Raw genomic sequence first — 24,634 nt, 5'->3', positions numbered from 1 at the left:
TTATCCGCTCCTTCGAAAGCTCAATGCTCTCAATCTGACCCTTCAATATATTTATACGGAGGAAAGCACACTCGTGTCTTGTCATCTAAAGTATCTACAGTTTTTATGGCCTGCAGCTCAGGAAAATACAATGAAAACTCTGGGTTATTCATAGAACTGCCCGTTTGATAACGCTAAAATTTTAACGCAAAATGCTTATAAAAAAGTGTCATATTACACAAAGCATTTTATACCATAATCACCATCTTGTGATGCCATCACGATTATGAATTACAATAAATATGTTTGTACTTTTTTTTTGTACAATTTATCTGCATTGTTCAGAACCTTCTATTTATTTGAGAAACCAAACAGCAAGCGCGATCATGTTTATCGGATTCATTGGCAATAAAAGCAGAAATTTCTAATCTGGTAACGTGACCGTTAGGGTGGCTCATGACGGCAGTAAGCGGAAAGTGATACCCAGCAAAATCATACCTATAACATCTTGAAAGCAAGTTAAGCAGGATGCATACTGAATCCACACATAATAAAGATGCCATCTGCAGTGACACCCTGCCAATCGTTCAGGATAACTTGAGTGCTGCGATATACTCCCAAATAGCCACTTCCTCATTTTGAAAGTGCATGACAGCAATGGAAGCAACAGCGTTTCGTAAACAGGAAGGAGACCTTAACTTCGTATGCAAATTTTTCTAAATAACCTCAGTGCCTCTATAATAGCACAGAATTTAAGCGCCTTGCTGTTAAATGAGCGTGCCATTTACTTGTCGATTAAAGATGTATATTCAATTATTTTTAATGGCCCAAGGCAATATAAGCTATTGCCTACCAAGTGTAATGTATTATAAATCAATAATCCCTTAAGGTGAAGAGAACAGTACGAGTCCTATTGCATTAACAATGACAATAAAACTTAAGACTACATAACTAACGACAACAATAGCTTTACTTTTTAAAAACCTCAGTGGCATCTTAACATGTATGAGAGCTATCCGCGTATTATTTTGTTCTAGTAGGGTCAATACGGGAGTGTATAGAAGTATCATCGATGGCGTAACACTTGCCGAGATTTTAAACAGAATGCAATTTGCGAAGATGGTGGTCATGCAGGGTATGAGAACCGAACCTTGAAATGTTTGTCATAACATCAATATGACCAATTTTAACTGCCTACCTTTTTCCGGAGAGATATAGTTATTGCTGTGTATCAGACCATTCTAACCTTTACAAAACGATCAATTGACTTAAGTGGTTGAAAATAATCACAACATTGAAAAATAAAAACAGACAGATATGTTGATCTTTATTTATAATAGTTTTGTCGATCGAAACTTGGAAAGAAGGTATTGACTAGTTGAGAAAAATCAAGCATATCGAAAATGTTTGTACAGCTAGTTAATCTCTCATTTTTCAGGAACCTTATACAGACAGTTAATCAGAAATATTAGATGAGTTTTAGCAGCCCGAATACGTTTTCTTTTATTTTTGAAGAAAGAGAGAAAAGTTGCGTCGTTCCATGTTGTAGGCAAAAAGCTCGCGTCAATGGATAAACTGGCTATGGTGGTTAGAAGACGAGCAAATGCTGGCACTTAATCTTTTAACAGCTTGTTTGGGATATTAGCAGCCCCACATTTACATCCAACTTTGGTACTTTCGGAAGCTACCTAAATCTTGAGCCCACTGACATAACCTGAACGATGCTCGATTGAACTCTCAAATCAATGTGAACTGTGCTCGTACGTAGGCATAAATGTCGAGAGATGCAACAGTGGTATAGCCAATGATTATAAAGTGTCTGTTAGATTCACAACAATAATCCGAGAACTTTGAAGCTGATGTACTGAGTCGAGATCGAGCGTAGAATGTAGAATCATTTCAAGTTTTACTCTATCACAGGAACTTCCCATAAATGTACATAGTTTGGAAGCATCACTTTTTACCATCGTACTGGGCAAAGACATATTTTTAGGCAGAGATGCAAATCCGCCTTCGGTCAGGAAAGACGAGCACATGTTATTGTTATATCAACCTATTTTTTATGTCGGTATTAATTATTGACCGAAGAAATTTTCAAATGAGGACATGAATTTCGTTTTAGGCCATAATCACAGAACACACAGAGGTATTCGTGTTTGTAACAGCTTAACAACAAAAAAGTACTGTAGCATTGGAATATCTTTATTTGTGCTACCGAATAATGCTTTCGTTCAGTGGAAATCACAAAATTTTATCTGAGACTAGGTCGGTCCAAAATTTTTTCGAATGGCATGCTGTTACCGAGTGTATTGCAGCGGGGAGAACACAATTTTTCTCACACTAGAAAAGCTGTCTGGAACTATAGCCCGCATAGTCACTGCGCACCCCTTTGATGAAGGCACGTTTAGAAGTTAGGTAACTTTTTTGCTTTAACTAGAAGGTGGATGTAGGTTGTGATTAATCGCCCACTTACTACAACGCACGCACCGTGTTTCTGGAACTCGCTCGCAAGTGCACGTAAGCTGTGGCAAGGCATGGGGGAAAGGTTTTGCCGCTACCTTGTTGGCTGGCCGCCTGCACTTTATATAAGACGGTGTGTGAAGATCGGCGCTCAATGAGGCGAAATAGTCTCAAAATGAGCTTGCTCTAAGCCGTATCGGTTATCCTCTCTTGTTTGCTAAACGCCTTAAGTCGTCAAACGTGGACGACTTCTTTGCCTCGTCTGGTCACTGATGACGTTGTGTTGTCCGCCGGTTTGATTTTCCCATTTGTCGAGATGGCTATCCGAGTTGTGATGCACGGGCCGAAATACTGTCTTTAGGGTTTATCCGAGAGACCAATTTTGCACACCGAAATGAAGTGTATAACCGAGGTAAACCGTCAAGTTTTATATATTATTGGAAAGCTCTTTTTTTGTCACCCAGAGTATTTAATTCGTATAAAGTGAGGACTCTATGCCTAAGGGCGTATCAGATCATTTCTGAGTAGTACTCTCTGCTATAGAATCCTCGTTCTGCACGCCGCATCTGTCGAGAGTCATTTTTGGTAGCCTTGTGACTTCGAATATTTGCACAGTGAAAAAAATTGAGTTTCAGTAAAAAAGAACTAAGAGAGAAGAAGAAGAATATATAAAACAAAAAGGTTATTACCTATAAGGCCATTGTAAATACATCATAGGCATATATAGATATGGCTTATATAAATTAAACAAAGCCGCTCAAGGAGATACGTTATAATTGCCAAGACATGTTATCGATACATGGCTGGTGTTCTGTTTGCTCACTAGTGGCCAAGAGCTGAACAATAGACTTGATCTAAATAAAAGACGTTGTGCGGAAATCATTAGTAGACCATGGGCATGGGTACAAAATTTCTGTTTTTTTTTTAAATAAGCTTGTCGATACTAAGAAGCAAACTGTTATGTCACGTACCTCAATAAGATACGTGCAAAATCAACTTCGCTAATGATAGCCTTTCCCTTAGAATACTCGATGAATTCCAATTCCAACACCTCAGACTGCAGGTTCTCCATAAATCTGTAAATACCAATGCATAATACATTACAATACCACGGAATTCTACATATGTTGTATGGCTTCTTTTATATTACAGCTATTTTCGCTAAAAAATATGATCGCTACTTAGTATTTAGTACGATCAAAATTTTAGTTAAATTCTTTACGTGGCGAATCATTGGCTCTCAACTTTGCACTTAGAAACGCCCGGCGGAGGTCGAATTGTATTAATTTGAGGATATTCTACACAATCGGAAAATTTTATTCACTCCCTGTACCTATACGTTTATCGATACAAATTCCGAATTAAATTGTTGAGCCGAGCTAAGCAACATGAGCATCTGTATTGTATTAAGTAATGCGATAATTAAGCTAAACGTTTTAACTTATTCTTACAAGAGTTAATATACACAGTGGAACTGCAGTCCCTTGACAATTTGAATGTATTCACTCTCATTTGCTCTCTCTCATTATATATATATGTGTGTATATATATATATATATCTATGTGGGTCAAGGGACTGCTGCACTAATATGTATGAATGAATAGCTCATATAACATATCAACGTTAACAACAAACCGAAAGAAGTCTTCAAATGAGAGCGTTTCCTTGCCCTTTCGCCCGAACAGATGAACAAGCAATGTAGTATTCACATGGCCTGCGGCCGCTGACAGCTCATTCTGAAATACCCGAAAAATGATCCTTAAATTTATGTCTATATTACTTAAAAGCTTCTTTAATCAATTAGTGGACGATAGAAAAAAGGTTAAGGAAGATAAGTGTTTGCGTAGCTGGTGATACTTTAAAGAACGAATGTGTATTACGCTCAACATATTTCATCCACTTAGAAGAAAAAATGTTTACATTAGGATCAACTACGGACAAAAACAGGTTGCGAAAGACTACCTTATTGTTGCCGTGTAGTGCGCATGAAAAATAACAAAACTACTGCTAAAACTCATATGAGATTACCTTCCTCTCAGAAATATTAAATTATGCGTCCGCGATATTAATCTTGAGAATCCCCAATGGAAAAAAGAACAACCAAGAACCAACTATTTCGTGATTAAAAAATAGAGATTTTAGACTCCCAACTGCAAATGATTGTGAGAAGTTGATATCACATCTGTCGTGCATCCAAACTTCAACGTCTTTTTTTTTTTCTTTGTTAATCGTTTACACAATCATTTCAAAAATATATCCATTAGCCAAAGGACGGAACAATACATAAGCCTGGAATTATAACTTGAGTCTTTCAGTAATATTTTCAATCTAATTCAGTTGTTCTAGGGAAGTAGAGCTAATTTCCAGTATGTTTTTCGGACGCTGTTAAGAACCAAAGCGATAGTAACGTAAGCCCAACGTCTATATAGCGTCCATTTGTTTAAGATTTTCCTACCTCGTCTTTAGAGAACCAAACATAAACCAACTAACAGAAGTTTACTTTAAACTAGTTCTACTTCTACTGGTGCGCTCTAAGCTAATGCTCTGATAATGATACCCCCTTCGCCAAGTGACGGAGCGAGTCCAAACTAATAACGTTTCTATTCTACACTAGTCCGCAACGTCATATCTGCTCACTTAAAAACTGTCACAAGGGACGCCTTCACCAATGCAGAGCAATTCATAAAAAAAAACGCAGTGGCATTGAAAAGACGGCACAGTTAAAGCGAACGCAATCAGAGCATCAAAGACGTCATCTGGCTGTTGTATATTTCCATTTATTAGAATTAGAAGAAAAATCTGTCAAAAGGCCGAAATTGCTAAGAAAAAGAATATGTCAGACGAGAAATTAAAACCAGCTCTGCTTGTGACTGAGATGCTGAATACTTTACGCAGAGCTAGGCAGTAAGAGAGTGAAAATCGACTGTTTCGGTTATAGACATGCAGAAATAAACTGTATGCAGAAATATCTTCGTCTAACCAGCTGATTCTGACCGCCCTCTGTGCATACACCGTAAAGGTCAGATGATGTGTGCAATTGAAAGTTACCAGATTTTTCTTCGTCTGGATCTTCATACGAAGCTACTAGTATGCTGAATTCGATGCAAACCCCCTTCTTCGCCTACATGCGGCGTCGTTTTATATTGTTTTACTACATACATTGTTTTATTTACGAAACTAGCTGCCTTCAGTGATTTAGTATGCTCCCAAAACGAATGCACGTCGCATGTGTTCAATCCTTCCAACTCATATATTGAGGGCGACAACGCATTAAACTCGTTCCCGTTCGAATGTTCCATCTTTGACGATTATAGTGATCAGTGATCCGATTGACTTATCAAATATTTTAATTTCACTCGTTTATCAATTATTATCAGTCTTAAGAATAATAGTAGTAAACGCTTCTGCGTTAAAATAGTTCAGTCGGGATTGTCGAAAGTCAGAAACTTGGATTTTACGGCCTTCTGAGAAGCCAATAGCTCTTTCCAAAATGAACTCGACTCATTCCTGTTACAGTATAACAACCATATTTATAGAATATATTTCTTGTTTCTGCACTATATGCTTAGAGAAAACAGTGTAATCATATTCCTCTTTACGTCATTTCTGGTTAATCATGAGTCACTACCGGCGTAACCAACTTTGCCTCTGACGGCTATCTGCTCTACAAGTGGCCTTTCGTGTTGTCAAATTTCTTAGACACTACACTATACACTTGATTATTAATGCATGTAGACATGTAAAAAAACGAACAGAACTAAAAACCATCATGAGAACTTACTGAAAAAATGTGGGTTAAACAAAATAAGAACGTACGTTTAGTGCAATACTAAATAGAGGATTTGTTGCGATTTGTGCAAGCAGAAGACGTCTGAGTGCAGATCTGATTGTCCGGAAATGCGTTTTCTTGCGTTTTCTTATGCAGCTATATTATCTCGAATATTATAATCTGCATCTTTTGTGCAAGCAAATATAAGGTGACATTGAATGGTGAAATATCTGTCGAATAGGTGTATGATCATGAACAGGTGCCCTAATAGCAACCAGCATTACGCTGCTCTACGACACAAGCGGGCTTTTTTTTAAATTGACTATATATATATATATATACACAGAAACCGACTGCACCTTGTAGCTTGTACTACGACTCGTATTGTTTTATGATACAAGACCTATATAATGCGCAATTAATTACATTTTATTATATTTCTATTTTATGTTTTATTATTTATTATATTATTTTATTTTATTATTTATATAACCACATGGGCGACAAACTGAATGCTGATTCGGTTCGTTTCCCATGTAAAAATCAACCTGTTTAACTATACTAAATCTAACTTCCCCTGCAGATGAGAAAGGAGTGATTTAACATGCAAGGCCATGTAGTATCCACAGCTGCACATCAAATTTTGGTACAAGTTAAAAATAAATAGAACACTGACCCCAATTTCAATTTTTTTTAGGGTGAGTTAGTGCCAATTTTGCCGTTTACTTTCAAATTCCTAGTCGGTAATAAGGAGCTTCAAATTTTTTTAAAAAGCCGATAGACGATAGGATAGGTTCCGTCTTGAAAACGCAGCTGTTCGCATTCCGTTTCTTTTTATCCATTGCATTCTACAATAGGCACATAAAATAAAAATGCAACTGATTGCATTTGAATTCATCCTTGCCATGAATCTCGCCGCAATGTCATCTACATCTAGTTTCTATCTTAAAGTAGATGATAGACAATTATTAGGTACGCAAATGACTATTTTAAAATGATGTTACCAAACCAAGTATGCGCCATCTTTGCCAATGATCTTCTCTTACTTTTCTAAGAATACCATAATTCGATCACTGTAGAACTTTCATGGTTCCAAAAAATTGTGACAAATAATTCTTGCATTTCCATTAAAAGTAAATCATATCGTTGAGGGAATTCTGCAGAGATCGAAACACACGATAGTTTACGGTGCAAGATACGGATCATGCGGCAAATGCACTAAAATTTCCCATCCACATTCTTTCAATTTTTGTCGGATAACTAAAGGTGTATGCAATTTAACAATATAAATAAAATAAGCAATAAGAACAATAAGAATGTTGTCGTAAAAGATGATGCCTCACTAATTCCCGTCAATTTTTTTAATAACTTGTTTTAATCTTGTTAGTCGTATGCACTAGAGGTCCAATTGTTTTGCCAGACGCCAGCAACCCACAATGCGCCATTCCTTTCCAATCCCACCAAATGCGTACCACCAGCTTGTTTAGCGTCAGTCTGGCCTCTTCCAAAAGCCCTGGAAGACACTTCTCATTTTTCTTTTTTAATTTGAGCATTACCGTTTCATGTGATCTGTTTTTCATTACTTGAGGTAAAATGTTTCAGATATTGCTTGACTTTGCAGCCTTTCAATAAAATGCAGATATAAATACGATCAAGTAAATTCTTTTCCGTCAATCCGTGTGGCACCCAAAAATTAAGCTTTTTCTGTAGCCAGCTTTCTTCTAATGGTTTAGGGTTGTTTGACGGCGAATGTTTAGTTTCTTAGCGATGTCATGGACACCAACGTGGCGGTAGCTTACGCAATCATTTTGTCATCTTTTTTTTTGTAATTGATCGACCAGCATTTGTACCTTTTATCATAATAAAATTGTAAATTTGATGAATTTTTTAAGCAGCTTTACTCATCTTCAAAGCGCTCTATCTCAAGTGTGAATATACAAGTTCCAACAATTTTAGCACTAACGCCACAGTAAGATCTCAGCTTTCCAATGACACCAATGCCCGAAGACTCATATTACCTGACTATGTGACTTTAGAGCCATCTAACTAGAAAACGGTCAATATTTTTTCGACAATTCAAAATTTTTATTATTTTTGTTGCACGATTGAGGAACGGTAAATACGTCTTCAGTTTCAATCGTTATTATCGGCATTGAATAAACTCATCCATTATTATATAACCAAAGGCCATACAACTCTGCCGAATAAAAACTATTAAATAATTGCACTTGCTCATACATACAAAGATATGCTATGTTATCAAAAGAGCTATTGGGCTTAACTGTATATTCTCTATTATTCAAATAGCCTAGTGGTCATATTATTTTAGATGGGAGAGGGTTATGATTAACGCCGCCGAATGTGTTACGAGACTTGAAGCATATATAGACAATTAAAAACTTGTCCTATCCTAAACTACTACTACTTAATAAATACTATTTATTTCACTTCTAGCATCGTTGGCTGATACTCGTCCAGTAAACGATTAGACAAACTGAATTTTACAATACGCTTAGCTAATGGTTTTTCCAAGGTTATTATATTAATAGGTACTCTCTTTTATATTTAGATATTAATGACTACTTCGTTTCAGTGAACACAGTGAATGAGGTATAACAATAGATGTACAATCAGCTATCAATTAAGAAGAGGACGAATAAATGTTCTACATTAGCTTGAAAGTCAGTGCACAAGCTAAATAGTACGGAGAGTCCTAACTAATACAATGCAACATAAAATGCACGCATTTTCCGTAATATATCATTTCATACTTTGAAAATTTTTATAATTCCTGCGTTTTATATGAAAATTCTATAAGCGGTGCAGAAAGCAGGAAGCGGTGCGGAAGCTGGTCTGTAGTCTGAAAAGTTAATGACAATGTAAACATTTTAGACGTGGAAGAAAACTCTTTAGTTTTGACGGAATAACGACGCAAGCAATTAAAAAAAGAAAACAACGTCTTCAGTAGATCTACTATTTATAAAGTAAGTAGAACAAGAATGATAAAGGGAAAAAAAATTTCTGCGACGATCCTTATTATATGGTGTTTCTACATTTATGAATTTGTAAAAATACAGATCGGTGCTATTATTACTAATATATACATACGGAAGAGATCCATTTAGGCATTCTCTAAAACTAAAAAGAAACTCACGAGACAGAGTGTGTGCTAGGCAAACTTGTTCGACAAAGACTGCTTGTTAAACAATCCTGCATCTTGGATTTGGAACATATGCAAAAACAGATCAATATATTAGGACACTAATCCTGGCTACTTAATGCCAAGTTTTTTCATAATCTCCATTGATTGTTCGAACCATAATTGACGAATCTGTATTACGAGACAGATTTCGTGAGCTATTGAAGTTTTACAATTACTTTGGAATGATGTCGCGCTGGTCCAGTTGTTGACGTAATTGTTTGAGAATATCATAGAGTTGTTTTTCATTACAAGGCATAACTTGATGTAAGAGGAGGTTGCCGTTGTGATGCGGGACTGAAGACAAGCAAGCGACTCTATGTCCCTGTTTTCGATACTCGTTCGTATAATTTTTTTTATCTCATTAATTCGACCGAAATAAACATGTATACTATTTTTACATGCATCAGACCTGAGTCCTAAGATCAGTGCACTTTTAGGTAGGTAGACCACTACAATTTTTAACTCTTCTTTATTCATTTTTGCAGGAGTCTAGTTTCGAATATAATATTTCCTTCCGGAATGCTTTGAAGCAACAAATCATGATGTTTCTAATAGTAAATGCTTGCCGAATGCAAGGTTTACGTGACCTCTCCAAACTAGAACTCATGTTTGTAAAGCATTAAAATTTTCTAATTCAGTGTGGCTCAGTGCAGTCCGTCCGTTAAAATTCCAAAGAAAGGTATGCGATTGACCTACCCCAGATTTCGAAAAGCGCAAGTGTATGTGTAATATCAAAAAAAAAGGTCGTGTAACGTCGACCTAATAAAATGTACATATATTTGTATCCATTCTAAATCAGAAAAACAGAAGGTACGTTGTGGTCACTAACTAGTTCTGAACTCTGTTAGTTACTGCCCTACAAAAAAGCGCTTAAGACTCATTCAAATAAACATTAAAAACGTCTCGGATTTTTGTTATTTTTGAAAAGAGCTTGGGGTGCTATATAAACAAGCATGGCAAAACAAGCCCTAGGTCTTAGTTTATCTCCTTTTATGGAATCATTTTTGAGGTTCTAGGCCTTTTGATGGAGCTTACATCTGAACCAAAAATTAACACCATGAATTAACGAGCTGATGGCAAGTTTAACCCTTTTAGTAGCTAAATTAAAAGTTCTGATCCAAACACATAATACGTGTGTTTATAAAGTTGCATATTCTCTGAATAATGCTAATTCGTAGGCAGATAGATTGGTGCCACATCGATGAAAATAGAACAAAAATTACATTCTCGCTTAATAGATAAAATATAACAAATATCTTTCAAACATTTGCTCATTATTCTTCTTTTGGTCGTTCTAAAATGCTCCTTATGAACCCATTTTTAAACCCATTTTGAAGCAGAAACATTGTACTTTACGAGCGTTACTCAAATCCAATCTGGATTAAAAACAGGACGAAGAGACTGCTCAACTCAGAAAAAAATAATACGCCGTGTTGACCCGTCTTTAAGTCTTTCTAATTTCTTTTCAGGTTTCTATCTTGTCTTTTCTCTTGACTGTTGATTGATTTAAGGGTTGGTAGATTAGGATATAAGTTAGAGAAAATTCTAGTTTAAAGAAATAGTAAATTTGCAGCTTGTTTGTTTTTATAGCTGCAAATATCTGTTTTCTTGATTGTAGACTTACATTTTATACCTCTATGAGTTTACTTTTCTTCACCTTGTATTCCCTACACCAAATAACATCAATAATATGGCAAAATAATGTAAATTAAATTGGAATCCAACCCAACTTGAAGGCAACAATCAAAACATATTTTGGTTAGCTAGAATCGGGGCTAAAAGCGCGGTTTGGTAAATGTTTGGCCAACATAGTTTAATTTTTAGAAATCAGCTGCATTTTTTACTCTGATTAATGTCTATACAATAATTAACCTTAGTTTATCTGAATGGTAGTCAAAAGTATGAATTGTAGCAGGTTTAACTTGAGTATCTTTGGTATAGGCGTCGGAAAGGATCGCAGTTTACAAAGTCATCTGGCGGCCCCCTAGAAGCCATTACATAAAAAAATTGAAAGCATAATACCCGACTTGTTTGCTTACCTTGTTTTCTTGACATTTCACGCTTAAGCGTATTTTTGATACATGAAAACGGATTAAGTGCATATATTTTCATTGGCTTACTAAAGCTACCCCAAAATTGCAAAAAATATATGTTCCTAAGTAGTGGGCGTATATTTGCCTGCACCAAATATCTTTCGTCTCGATCAACAAATCTGGCACGTTTGCGGAACCAATGATATTATTCATGCTTGGTTTGTGTAGATAATCGAAGTAGCTACATCGCCAACTCTATCTGTTGTAATGCTGGACTAAAAGGATCGACGGTGACTTACAAAATTCAGTGGGTACAATATATGTCAACAAGCGTCTTCTATTCAAGCAATTTTTATATAAATTGGTGGGTCAATTGCGTTAATGCTCATATTCGTTACTTCAATAAAGTCAAGCCTCACTTACCACATCCGTTTCTTGGACAGATCGCATATTCTTCCCGCGACGAGCGACAGTACTAAAGATTCTCTCGAGCTGGAAAAACACAACAAACAAAACACCCTTTCTACAACCTGTTAACATAAGTATAGCTACTACTTAGATTGCTGTCGATCATATTAGCCCGCTACATTGCAGCTCTAGTACCTGTGTTAATTAACAGATTATTCTAACACCTTTAAAAAACAAGGTCTTTGGACTCGTATTATTCGAAGTCGACTTGAGACACAGACAACGAAGATGAATCGATTGATTCATGGTTTCTAAATATAGTTTTATTTATAATACTATTACGTATTAGGAACGTTTTTGGCTGATGTCAAAAGACATCTATTGTAAAAGAAACAAAGATTTCATAGTTTAGGCTTTACAAAAACAAAGGCGATGTGAAAGTTGTTAGTGTACTTAACGTTCGTCCTCACTTCCGTAGAGTGTCATTTTTGTAATAAAAAAAAAGCGCTTTTTCCAAATCTTTTCAGCTTCGTGCAAGACATTTTAAACAAAGAAAGTTAGATCGGGATATAACTGTAAGGAATTGCTCGAATATTTGCAAGTAATAAGTCGAAATTTATGACACTTTTTCACGCGGCCAACAATACCGTCGATAGTATAAATAATGACGCAGAAGTATGCACGTTCGCTGAAACGTAGAGCAAAACCATATGATCATGAAGAACAGACGCAATATCATGGGCAGCCTGTTTCTGATTTCCTTGGCTAAATTTGTAGCACACCTCTTTTTACTGCAAGTTAATGGTCCATCTATAGAAAATCTACGTTAGTATAGAGTGATAGTGGACTGATTTGTGTGGTGTACGTAATCGTTTGAAAAGTGTATGTGAATCTCGCAGAAATTGCCCAAATAATAGCAACAATTTTTTTTTTTTAAATATTTTATGGTCAAGTGTCATCGACATCGTTCGGTAAACACAGCAAAATCCAGAAATATATCGGTTTGTGGTACCTACATAAATCTCTGTATCCTATTTTTCCTTGTTCGTGAAATTAGCCCCGGTTACAGAAATACGCTACACATAAGTATCAATGATTCCGAAATCACAAGCAAGATACCATAGTACACGATTAGTTGAGCAGTTATATAACAGGACTAAACACTTCGTTACTATGTGCGTTAAGATTCGCTTACTGTGTTAGCAGCGATTGCGTCCTTCGACAGATCTGTTCGCACGGAGGAGTCTGACCTGCACCATTAAATGGAGCTCCGTAGCGTGTGTTTACACGCTGTATTTTTGTCGAACCGAATGAACTTCGAACTGACGCAGCAGCACCACTGTGCGCTGCTACATACAGTCTGGCGTTTCGTTGTAGCAGCCCATACTGCCAAGTGATCGGTTGAAAAGTCATAGTGGCGGCGGCATTCGTTCAGACAAGTAGTAGGACAAGTACCTTGCGTACGTACGCTGGCTCCGCATTCAGTTGCTGTTTGGCTTTGATCTTGGCTCTGACCCCCGACACGTCGGACGGGTCTGTCAGTAAATATTATTTGGCTATTTGACATGAGCTTTGGCATCCCTTCGTCGAGAGTAGCGATTTTAATATGTACAATTGGAGGGAGAAGGTGGCGTCAGCGGAGGGGTTACGGTTATTTTTAGCGCGGGTTCAATGATGTTCTTGTCTGCTGTCGTTGTGTACGATATGTCCCGTGCAATCTGTGTCGTTTTGTGTATTGTAGGGTCTCCCTGTAGGGATGAACCAGCGGTTGGCTAACAGGAAGGGCACCAATATTAGCAATAGCGAGGAGAACAACATCCATAGCAGCAGCAGTCCAAAACGAAGTAGACACAACGGTCAGCAAGCAAGCGAATGAGGGGCTGTCTGCTCACCGAAGGGCCAGCAGGGCAGTGCCTTGGGTGTACAAACCCATGCTGCGGGTGATGCTGAAATGGAGGCTTAGCGCTAGTTGGGTTGGGGGCGGAGGCGGAGAAAGGACTGCGCAGTATATAGGCGGCTTCAGAGGCGAGTATCCCAACATCAGATCGGATGTACGTGAACTATTCGCAATACAAAAAAAGGCCTGGAGTCGGATCTATAAAGGCTACTATTAACGGAACGACGTGAAAAATCTCGTGTCACGATGCGTCCCGCACTGGCCCTTTTTATTATCGGAGTTGCGGTGTTCCTATTTACTGAGGTATCCACTTCCAAGCACGAGATCATTAAGAAGATCGTGCTTAAAAAGGCATTCAAAGCGTTCAAGAAGGCTCCAAAACTCATACCGCTGGTCATCCCGCTACCCATTATAAAGCATCACAGGCAAGAGGAAGTGTGGAAAATTCAGGAGGTGCAAAGCCACGGAGGATGGGAGCAAAGCAACGGATGGCCTATGCATGCGTGGGACTAGAGCACTACATCAACAAATGGCTGGTTATCAAATCACCCAGCTTTTGCATATGTAACAAAAATGTTTATTCGGGATTATGTTTCGCTGCTCCAAATTTTGACCTCGACGAAAACGGTCAAATACCTTGGTAACATTTCGAAGCCTGTGAGCAGTGAGTGGTAGATTTCTAAAATTGTTGGTAATTTTTTAATATGCTGCAATTGTGATTCGAATATCTGTGTGGTCTGTGAATGTTACCATTGCCCCGAATGACCGCCCGAAATAGCTACCACTTATTACTACTGAATACTTCGTGTCATCACCATTCTGTTCATTTTTCAGCATACCTTATAGATTGTCAATTATATCGTTATCGTCAGCATCGTCGTCAAACTGTTCGTGTAATGTAGTGAAGACCCAGAACACAGGAAATCGTCATCACCGTAGAAAATTATCGTTGGCATCCCGTTGCAGTGCTGTTTGATTACTTCGTTAGCACATAGTTGGATTGGCTTCAGAATGTGCCCTGTCCTTCGTACATATGTCATGTAGCGAAATCCCCCTCCCAGTCTTGCCCCATCGTTTAATCTTTTATCATCCACTTGTTCGATGAAAACAGCCTCTCATTTACTTATCATTCGCTCATTCTTCCATAATCACTTATTGACTCACACATCCACAAATTGGTTTCGACATAACATTTTAATTTGTCCTTCATGTTGGCCTTGTCATATTCGAAGCTAAGATCTTGAATGTTATCGTTATTTCCTTTCGTCATGCCTACAAGGCTTTTGATGTAATTTTGTGCATCATTGTAATATAGCACTATTGTCATGACCGTGTGCGTCTAAGGTGCGCTTGCATCAAATGCGCCTATGTATTTCCATTAATAGCATTCGACCGATTTATGATATGGTCGTTTTGAATGTTAAAGATCACCTTATGCTATTTTACTCTCATAGCAAGCTGTTTATCTTCGTTTCAGAGTAAAAGTTAAGATGATCATCTTCATCATCATCACCACGACCTCTGTTATACAATATTCCATTGATGTGTACTGCTGTGCACTATTTTCTGAATATTAGGTGTCTACAACAGCGTCTTTGGATACCTGTTATATATATAGTGTGTATATCTATTTTATGTATGTGAATGCGTTGATTCTAGTATAATTAGTTTTATAATAGAAACGGTTAAAAATGTAACAAAGAAGGAACAATCGTGTTTTCCTTAAATAGACAGATAGGTAACAACCAGCGGTAACTATGCAAAAAAAAACTTGAAACCATTATGTAAATAGACTTTTAATGTTGTCTTACGACATTCTAAATAATTCTGTTGGAAAAAGGGATCATGCCTTGAAAAAGCTCTAGTTAATTGTTTTATGTCTCAAGGTAAGAGGAACTGAGTGCACTCCTATGGCTAAAAACGAGCGCTATGCCTACAAAAGAACACTTATTTTAGCCTATTTAAATCAATGGTGAGCTTAGAATTTTGCCATCAAAACTGTTGTCAACGATCCTCTGCAACGAAAATCCTCAAAACACATATAAAGATTCCAAGCACTCGGCTGGCGTATTCGATTGTCAAAATTGCGACCGTTACCGAATCGAAATATTTAATCACCTCGTAATATAAACCTCCACTCGCAATATGAATATTCATTTTTATTTGAAAATAATTAAATACTAGATATATTATTTCAGTGCCTCAAAATAAGACTTAATAAAATATTTCTTAAATCAGATCGTAATATATTTATTCCCTTAAATATATCCGATCGTAATCAGTTTCACTAGACATGCCGTCTCAAAGAGGGCTTTAAATTCTGTACCTTTAGGGACGCGTATTTAGGTGCGCATAAGATGTCAGATATAAGGATAGATAAAGAAAAAGTCAATGTGATAGTTATGTTGGTTAATTTGAAAGTTATGTTTTGATACGTAAATAAATAAAAATTGTAAAATCCTCGATAGAAGTAGCCACAAGGAAAAATAAAGGAAATAAAAATAAAGGTAATGCGACAAATGACGCTCTTGAACCATAGCTGCTACATATACTGTACTACTGTATACGCCGACTGTGTTATGTCATCTGATTTGTTGTTACAATTATCATCACTGTTTTATGTCGCACCTCGCTACCGCTTTTTCACAGTAGGCCAATATCGATCAGACCAGAGAAATTCGATCGAAGAAGCAGCTGCAGCAGAAGAGAAAGATAAAGAAGCGAAAAAATGATGTTGTCAGGAGAAGATTGTGACCATTAAATAGGTAATAGTCGTGATTGTTATGGTAATAATCGTGTTGATAACGCAGTCAGTGGTCAGGTGTTAAGGGGACGAACGGAGGGTACCTTGTGCAGTGAAAGCGAAAGAGACAAAGGCCAAGGTCATCGATCAACAATACCATGGAATACAGCCCCTCATACAAACCGAAGAAAAGGGAAACGCATACGGGGAAAAATATATGCCTATCAGCACATACTGGTTTATGATCGGCAGATGAACATAAATAAAAGAGACTTATCTGGTGAGTAATGTATTATTGCAATGACAGTGTTTATTGTTAATCTTACGTAACGTCGACGAGTAATAATTCGCGAGACAACATTTTCTTGCTCAAGAAGGTACTACTGTTGGACAATAGAATTAATACTGTCAGTTAGTGTGACAATGTATCATACGTAAATGAGCATTTCAATTGGTTAAGAACTCATTCCGAGCGAATTCCAAATTGTAAACTGCGAAAATTAGAGCGAGGCTTGATAGGATCGAGTTAATAGGTAAACAGTTTTCCATGCTTTCTTAAGGAAGAGTATTTATTAAGCTCCAGCCCTTTAAAAGACAGCTATGACAGTCTGAATAAATCAAATAATTTAATCTTTTTCAAAAACTATAAACAGTATTGCGGGTATAAAATGGAGATGGGAAGAAGTATCCACACGTAAATATTACAACCATTAATAAGGAACCATATGATCAAGGAAATATTTCAGCAATAATTAAAGTAGGTTAAATAAGTTTAATGTTATTAATTTCACCTTAAAACTGGAAGATTTGTTTGAAGATGAATAGCGCTATACGGCACTGCTTTGCAGCGTTTTGCTCTGTGTAAGTAGAGAAAAGCTTGCATTCGAGGTGTTTCCAGATGTAAGAGTCACGAACGGTTTACATGATAAGAATATGTGAAATAATATAGAATTCCATTATAAATTAAAAAAATAGTAAATAACCATATCTTCAGAATCTTGATTCAGAAAGCATTGCCAAAAGCTACGGAAACTTTATCTTCAATGCATTTCCCTATTGTATCACTTGATATAGTAGCAATAAAGTAACAACAGAAATTGTCGCCCTGCTACCTGAAAGCTTATTGATTAATTATTATGGCTATTGAAACGTTAGCGATTCTAGATATTCATTCCGCTCGAACTTTATAACGCAACTTATATATTTTAATTAGATGACAAAGATGACCAGTAAACATGTTTTAGGAATGTTGTACGAATTCACGTGCTTAGTCAAATTGACCATCCATAATAACGAAAAATAGCGACTTGCATATGTGCTTGCGTTATGAAATTGATGTCTGTGGGAACTTCCCACTTGTAGGAAGCAATGTTGCACTGTGTTCCGTGCCATTCATATTGTCTAAGGACGTTGTCGATATATTTGACTGCGAAATTATTAAAGAACTTTTGTCATTCCAGGCTAGCTACACGATCCTAACAGCAAGTTTATTAAGATAGAAAGATACATGTTCTATTCTCAATTTATATTGGAGCCTAAATAATAAAAAATGCGTTTTATTTGGTTTGTAGTGTAACATTGTAGAAATATGATTCAGAAAATTGTGGAATTCGAAAAAAATAAACATTTTAAATTATATGTTTTGTTTTTGCGGCAGCAGTTCAGAATCGTCGTTATAAAATAGTTTTAAGATACGAGCACAGCGTGTCTGTTTCGATATGGTAATTTATTCAATGAGGTACATGATACATTGCCGCATCTTGATTAGGAAGTGCCCGATCAATATACAGTGGATTGCATAGCTTCTGAAACGCTACCATCTTTACTTTTTATCTTCACCATGTTTACTACACACGTACGGAACTTCAAGTGACAGCCGAATGGCACACCCGAGCCCTTATATATGTTTGCTACGATAGTCTCTTGTCCTTTGAAATAGTGTCCAGTATTACCATCTATTGTTTTCGTGTAGTGCATTTGGAGATAAATTCAATTGATTCTATTTTCCTCAATGAGAAATGTTATTGATGACGTTATGTGGTTCTGAAAAATCTGCACTATCTAATCTTTATATACATAGTTATATTACCTTCTTGCATCTTGTATTTTACATTTAGGCTACTAAGTGTTAGTTGGAGATCACGCAAGAAGACTCTATATATAAAAGATCGGAAAGACAATTCCTAGGGGCTCTTGAAACTTAGAGGTCCAAGACCAAACGATCACATTTCACTTAGCTGAAACTGTCGTATCAAATACTTTAGAATCTGTAGTGTCACAAGGTAACTTACTTTTACAAGGCCTGAAGCTTTTAGTAATTTTGGATAGTTAGATAACAAAAAATAAATATTAATTGAAACCATGTTGTTCTTTCCAAAAACCAAGTCATCTTTTTTATTTTCGCGTTGCATATACACGTATATATATATATTTTTTTTAATGAGCATTCTTGATATGCTCAATAGTAACACAAAGATTTCAACAAAACTTCTATTCTAAGCACTTCAAAGCGCTTAAAAAGAGCATATATAGGCCTCTCTCAATTTCAATAGTGCCTGATGCCAAGATAATTAACAAGGCTACATCTCTCAATGTAAGCTTAAAAACGCAACCCAGACTCACTTGTAGCTTAAAGTAATATCTCTACTATTTTTTCCTGTTATAAAAGAGTCTTTTTTTGTCTTAGCCCAACTAGATTTAAGCTTTCTCATATTGAAAAATTTCTAACCACAAAACCGTTTTTTTTATATTAATACCTATGTTGATCTTCGAAACTGTGGATAGGCTCTAAACAAAAATACATTAAACACTCACGTCTCTGACCCATCGTGTTCGAAACAGTCGAGAAATGTAAAAGTTATTACCATATTTAAAAATTTAATATCATGAGGCGTAGGAGTTTCCTACAGCAATCTCACTGCTCCGAGGCTAATGGAGAGTCAGTTCTTCATAAAAAAATATGCTATATTAGTTAGATTACTTGAATTGCCGCTATACCACCTGTGACGGCTTTAGATTGCTTTACACTTACATGTTTACCTAAGTTTCCCTGGTCAAAAATATTGGAATAGTAAATATATTAGAAAAGAAAAGCAGCAATCATAAATAACTATTTTTCATACATCGACCAGTTTACACTTATTTAGATAAATTAAATTTAGTGTATATAATCTTTACTCTTTATTTTATTAAATTTTTTTGCCTTGCTTTGGGTAGTCTGTGGATAGAGGAATTAATTTTAGTGATAATATTATACAAGTCACGATACTTTTTAAGAATATTTTTGGGCCCAATGATCCAACTAGCGCAAATTAAGGCACCATTCGCTTTTGACTTCGAACCCGTCTACTACTAATTAATTACTGCTTATTGTAGCTTCCACCTCTTTTGAATGAAATGCGTTTTCGTTTATAATACTTTTCGGCACGCGTTTCAACCATATCGATCGTGGTAGCTAGAGCTACTGTGAAAGTACTGGAATCAAGCTCACCTGTATATCTCACATTATACAGCGCAGAGACAATTACTCAAGCTGTGATACTGTAAATAGCATATATATTGGTTTTGATTAGCTAAATGAATACACTAAGTACATAAGAGGAAGTGCTCCTAAACTCTATACTAAGATAAAAAAAAAACTTTTATAGATCCAGAGGACATAGTGGCAGACGATTAAAAATGAATGCAAAGTTTACAAAAGTCAAAGGATATATAAATCTTAACTTCCTTACATATTTTAACAAACCAATAAAAACAAAGGTAATATCGACAATGCAGGTGCTACTTTTAACACTGGCAATCATACGGCCCTTAGTAACTAACGTTCGCAAAAATGTAAATTATAATCGGCAGTTTCGCTTACGCGTCAGGTTGACAATTATGTTTCATGTTCAGGCAGAACTTTGTTGACCTTAATAAATGAGACACGGCACAAATCTGGAGTGGTCTATGCAGCCATACTAAGGATGTTTCTACCAGATTTCAAGGATTTGCTTACGGATACGACGATGAACACTTGGTATACGATGGCAGTACATAGGTCAAGTGAACAAACTGCATATCATCGCATTATCAACCGCCGCCTAATTTCGTTTAAGACGAATTGGTCCAGCAGAAGTACGTTTGTTCTAAATGCCCTCCAGGTGCAAGGTTGTGTGCCTTTGCGTGTCTAACAAGCCTTGTGTCAAAAGAAATCACATTCACAATCACGTGAATACTGAGTGTAATAATATGATGTTGTTTGTTTTTAGAACGTTGATTGGCACCACGGCAGTTTATGGAGAAGTCCCCAATGGTCTCAAATATAGCCTACTTGACCTGGCTATGTCATTCGATGCCGAAAAATAACTTGATGGCAATACGTTAATCCTATATGGACGCGAGACGAGTGTCGAAGTGTATGAGCCTGTGGCAGAAACACTGATGCTATCGCCTGCGAAAGAATTAAGTTTCAAGGGCATGTTTCCCGTCACACCATTATCCCTTAAAGCTCAAGGACTGCCGACAGTGACCACTATTACGTGCTTCCTGTAACTTACGGACCTGCACCATAAAGACACAAACCAAAGCATAATTTTTTAAAATCTCTGGGTTCGGTATCAAAAGGGCATCAGTGTCAAAACACAACAATATACATCTTTTCGTGAAACCATGAAATATAACGGGATAATATCGGAATACTGGATATTTTATAGAGAACATATAACTCAAACACAATTGAAAAAATAACTACATTTAAAATATATGAGAAGGAACATAAGTTAATTTGTTTTAGTCAAATAAAGAACCGTTAAATTCAGATGTATCAAAGTGTCTAAAAATAATGAATTTTATTTATTCACTTGGCTATTCTTGGCTTGGTTACTAAGACCGCGATGGCATTTCGGCTCGGGTTATCTAATAATATCTGTAATAAAAATCACCCAGCTCATTTGTCGGCCAATGCTCAACAACAAGCGGTTGGCACTCTAATCCTGGCTACTCGTCAAAAGACTTCAATGCGAGAAAATTTTAGGTGATAGCATATTTCACATTTTATTTGGCTTGAAACCAGACATTTAGAATTATTAGCATTGTGACTGACACATGGAGCAGCTAGAGAGTAAGTAATTAAGCCATCCCTAACAAGTTGAATATCCTGGTAATAAGGTGCAAGATTCAACTTCTTTGGGCACCTACCCTCTGTTTTTATACAAAAGCCCTGTGGTTCCCTCGCGTAGAAAACAACGGCCGGCCTGTTGATTATTAGGTGGCGCAAATGAAGTTCTTTTACTGCCCACGGCATAGACTGTAATAGCCATTTTAGGGCAGAGGAGTCCTAGCACCTGTTGCACACCAAATCCTATAACTACACGGCAGATGGCGATTTCTGTATTACCCGCTGGTCACGTTGCCTTTTGGAATCATCACTGCCCGTGGAAACTGTATTACTACATTACACTAAAGCATCCAGGAGAATAGAATGAAAAAATGCTATATGTGCTGTTAATTGTCTCGATTTCTGATCGCACTGGATAACCTCGAAGTAGATGAGAAACGCGTAGAGCAAAAAGAAATGATCTAAAGGAGGGACTCGTTGATGTGCATCGATTAGTGGTAAAAGGTATAATGAAAACAAGATTTTTTCAGAGCATCTATCGCGGTTAGCTTTATCTGTAACGAAGTTAAACGGCTCGTTAAAAAAACACGAGAACCTACTTTGAATTAAATACATAAAACACAGTTAATTTTATTAAACTTAAATTAGTTATTTATTTAGTTAGTAAATTAGTTAATGGCAAAATATATTCATAGAAACGACTTAAGATTACGGATGCTTTTTTACGAGTAATAAAATAAAATGCATACTTGCTTGAATTAAAGGAACCGTCCTGCTAGACAGAAAAGAAGTTCCAAAGGATAATCACATAAAACAATTATAAAACTTCTGGAAAATTTGCTATGAAACAGTTTTAAATCATGTTGTAGGAATGTGATCCGTATTTTATTAGACTATGGGTGTTTCAATTATCATTGCGGATCTTTGTGGCTGCATTTTAGTATTAAGCTTAATTATATAGTAAGAACGTCTTAGATAGGCTATAACTTTTCAACATTCAGTTCCGTTGCTCTCGATTATTCAAGAATTAAAGAAAGGCTCGCATTGCCCAGAGAAATCGTAATGTCCAAAGTAAGTGAGGTGTCTTAATATTCAGGGGAGTGATTATGATATTCTGCACACGGTCTGTGCTATTTAGGCTGTAAAACTGCCTCTAGTGCCGCGAAACTTCCCTTCACTAGTGATCTATGAGCAGCAACAACAGATTGTAGTTAGTGTCTACAGTGAGCAGCCACGAGGGCTCCGTCCGGTGCCGGAACACCGAGCTGAGTGAATGGGTAACCAATTGAAGCAACGACCCAGTGGTACCATTTGGCGAACCATGGTTATATTGGCCTCCAGTAGCCCTATTATTGAATATTCGCCGCTGATGCTGAATTACAATTAATGGCTTTAGCCTTGACACTAGTGGCTTGTTTCCTGACTCACTATTTAGTTGCCATCGAGGAAACGATTGCTTATGATGCAAATACAAGGTTGTTTTTGTTGCATTAGCAGGCTTGTTCACGGTGCGTTGCACCGTGACCGGATCTTGGTCAGGGAGTGCTCGAATCAGGTACATAGATGTCGTCCTATTAAGAAAAAAACGTGGCTGCCTATATGTATGATTCTATAAATGAACCTACTTATCGGGGTCATTTTCGGACACCCGATCGGGAATCGACGTCAGCAGATCATCTGGCAACTGCTGCCGCTATTATAGGGCTGTTTGGGGATGCCACTGCCATTGGATGCTGCTATTAGTCTATCATTAACATTGGTGCCAGACCATCAGTGTTTTAGTCATGCAGGTAGAAGTAACCTTCTGCCCGCGAAACGATCGGTATTGACCTACAATTCCTCGGTTAACTCTCCTATTAAAATACGACAGCAGCAATAGCAATGGTAACAATGTTATTTTACAGCAATCGGGGTGGTAGCAGTGGTAGTGGCACTGGAAGCAATGCCAATTCGTGATTTGCCGTTGTTGTTATCAAAATTTTGTAATTTGCCCGAGGATCAGGCAACTTTTGTTTCGACAGATAAACTATAAGCAGTGATACAATAGCGAATTAATAAACCCAATCTGATCAAGCTACATCTGGAGCTACACACTGTACGGATGAAACAACATAGAGATGTACTCTTTCTTATGTAGTACTTATATGTAGACTGACATATTGAAAATGCTTTCATTAACACATAGGTAGACGCGTAGTGAACATAGAACACAGGTACGTTTCGTTCAAACTGATGGTCACTTAGCACCATCGGCTGAATTGTTTTATTTTTTTGATCGGCAAATGAATACAACGAGCATAGAGCACAAATGTATAAAGGGATATCGAGCCGGAATAGAAGTGAACGATGCACGATAATCAACATAGGAGAATTGAGAAGTAAGGGCAGAAGGCATATATGCTGTGAGACATTAGTCCGGTTATTATTTTTATTATAGATGTTAGTTGTATACTGCTATAATGCTACATGCTACACATGAAGATGCTCATTTGGGGGCGAGTACGGAAAGACACTGGGCGCCTATAGAACGTACCACTTGTGTTCGTACTATATAAGAGAGTTACTGATAAATACAGTTATTGTATATTGCATTGCTTCGGATAATATTATAGCAGCCTGTGAGTGATCAGTGTAGTACAAAGCGAACATCGATAGCTATATCGATTAGAAGTTATCAATTGTTCTCGAAGACACACAAACGCACGTCATGAAATTTATGAGGAGGCTTTCTTTGACCTTAGTGATGGTAGTGTTACGCTTTTGCTTGACAAGGGATTCGCAGGCTGATAAACTACACCTCATTGGTAAACTCGCTCTCAGAAAGACCTTCAGGATGCTAAGAAATAATACTGTTCTTCCTTTAGCCATCCCATTTCCGGTTACTAAGCACCCTTCTACAAAGAGGAAGGTGTGGAAAACTGAGAATTATCTCGGGTGGAAACCCGTCTTACACGGTTGAAATCATCATCAATGGCACTAAGTAACACGACGATATGTATATTATAATTACTAAGAGTACTATTTGAACCTGCGACAAGTGCGTA

General features: G+C 37.0%; 1 protein-coding gene across 5 annotated transcripts in view; it reads right to left on the bottom strand.

The window, feature by feature from the left end:
- Positions 1-24,634, bottom strand: part of LOC111248461 (calcium uptake protein 3, mitochondrial-like) — a 120,545-nt gene that overhangs the window by 19,996 nt on the left and 75,915 nt on the right. For 4 of the 5 annotated variants that reach the window (XM_086985677.1, XM_086985676.1, XM_086985678.1 and 1 more), the window contains exons 2-4: positions 11,868-11,936; positions 4,076-4,176; positions 3,411-3,515 (exon numbers count right to left, since the gene is read on the bottom strand). In XM_086985677.1, coding sequence (XP_086841803.1) covers positions 3,411-3,515; positions 4,076-4,176; positions 11,868-11,936 — 275 coding nt within the window. Of the gene's footprint in view, positions 1-3,410; positions 3,516-4,075; positions 4,177-11,867; positions 11,937-13,047; positions 13,369-24,634 lie in introns of those variants that run through there. The other variant, XM_086985680.1, reaches the window with a different exon arrangement.

The sequence above is a fragment of the Varroa destructor genome, unplaced genomic scaffold (genome assembly GCF_002443255.2).
Source record: "Varroa destructor unplaced genomic scaffold, Vdes_3.0 BEIS01000003.1, whole genome shotgun sequence".
Lineage (NCBI taxonomy): Eukaryota > Metazoa > Arthropoda > Arachnida > Mesostigmata > Varroidae > Varroa > Varroa destructor.
The sequence above is the reverse complement of the archived record's forward strand: the minus strand, read 5'-3'. Positions and strand labels throughout refer to the sequence as shown.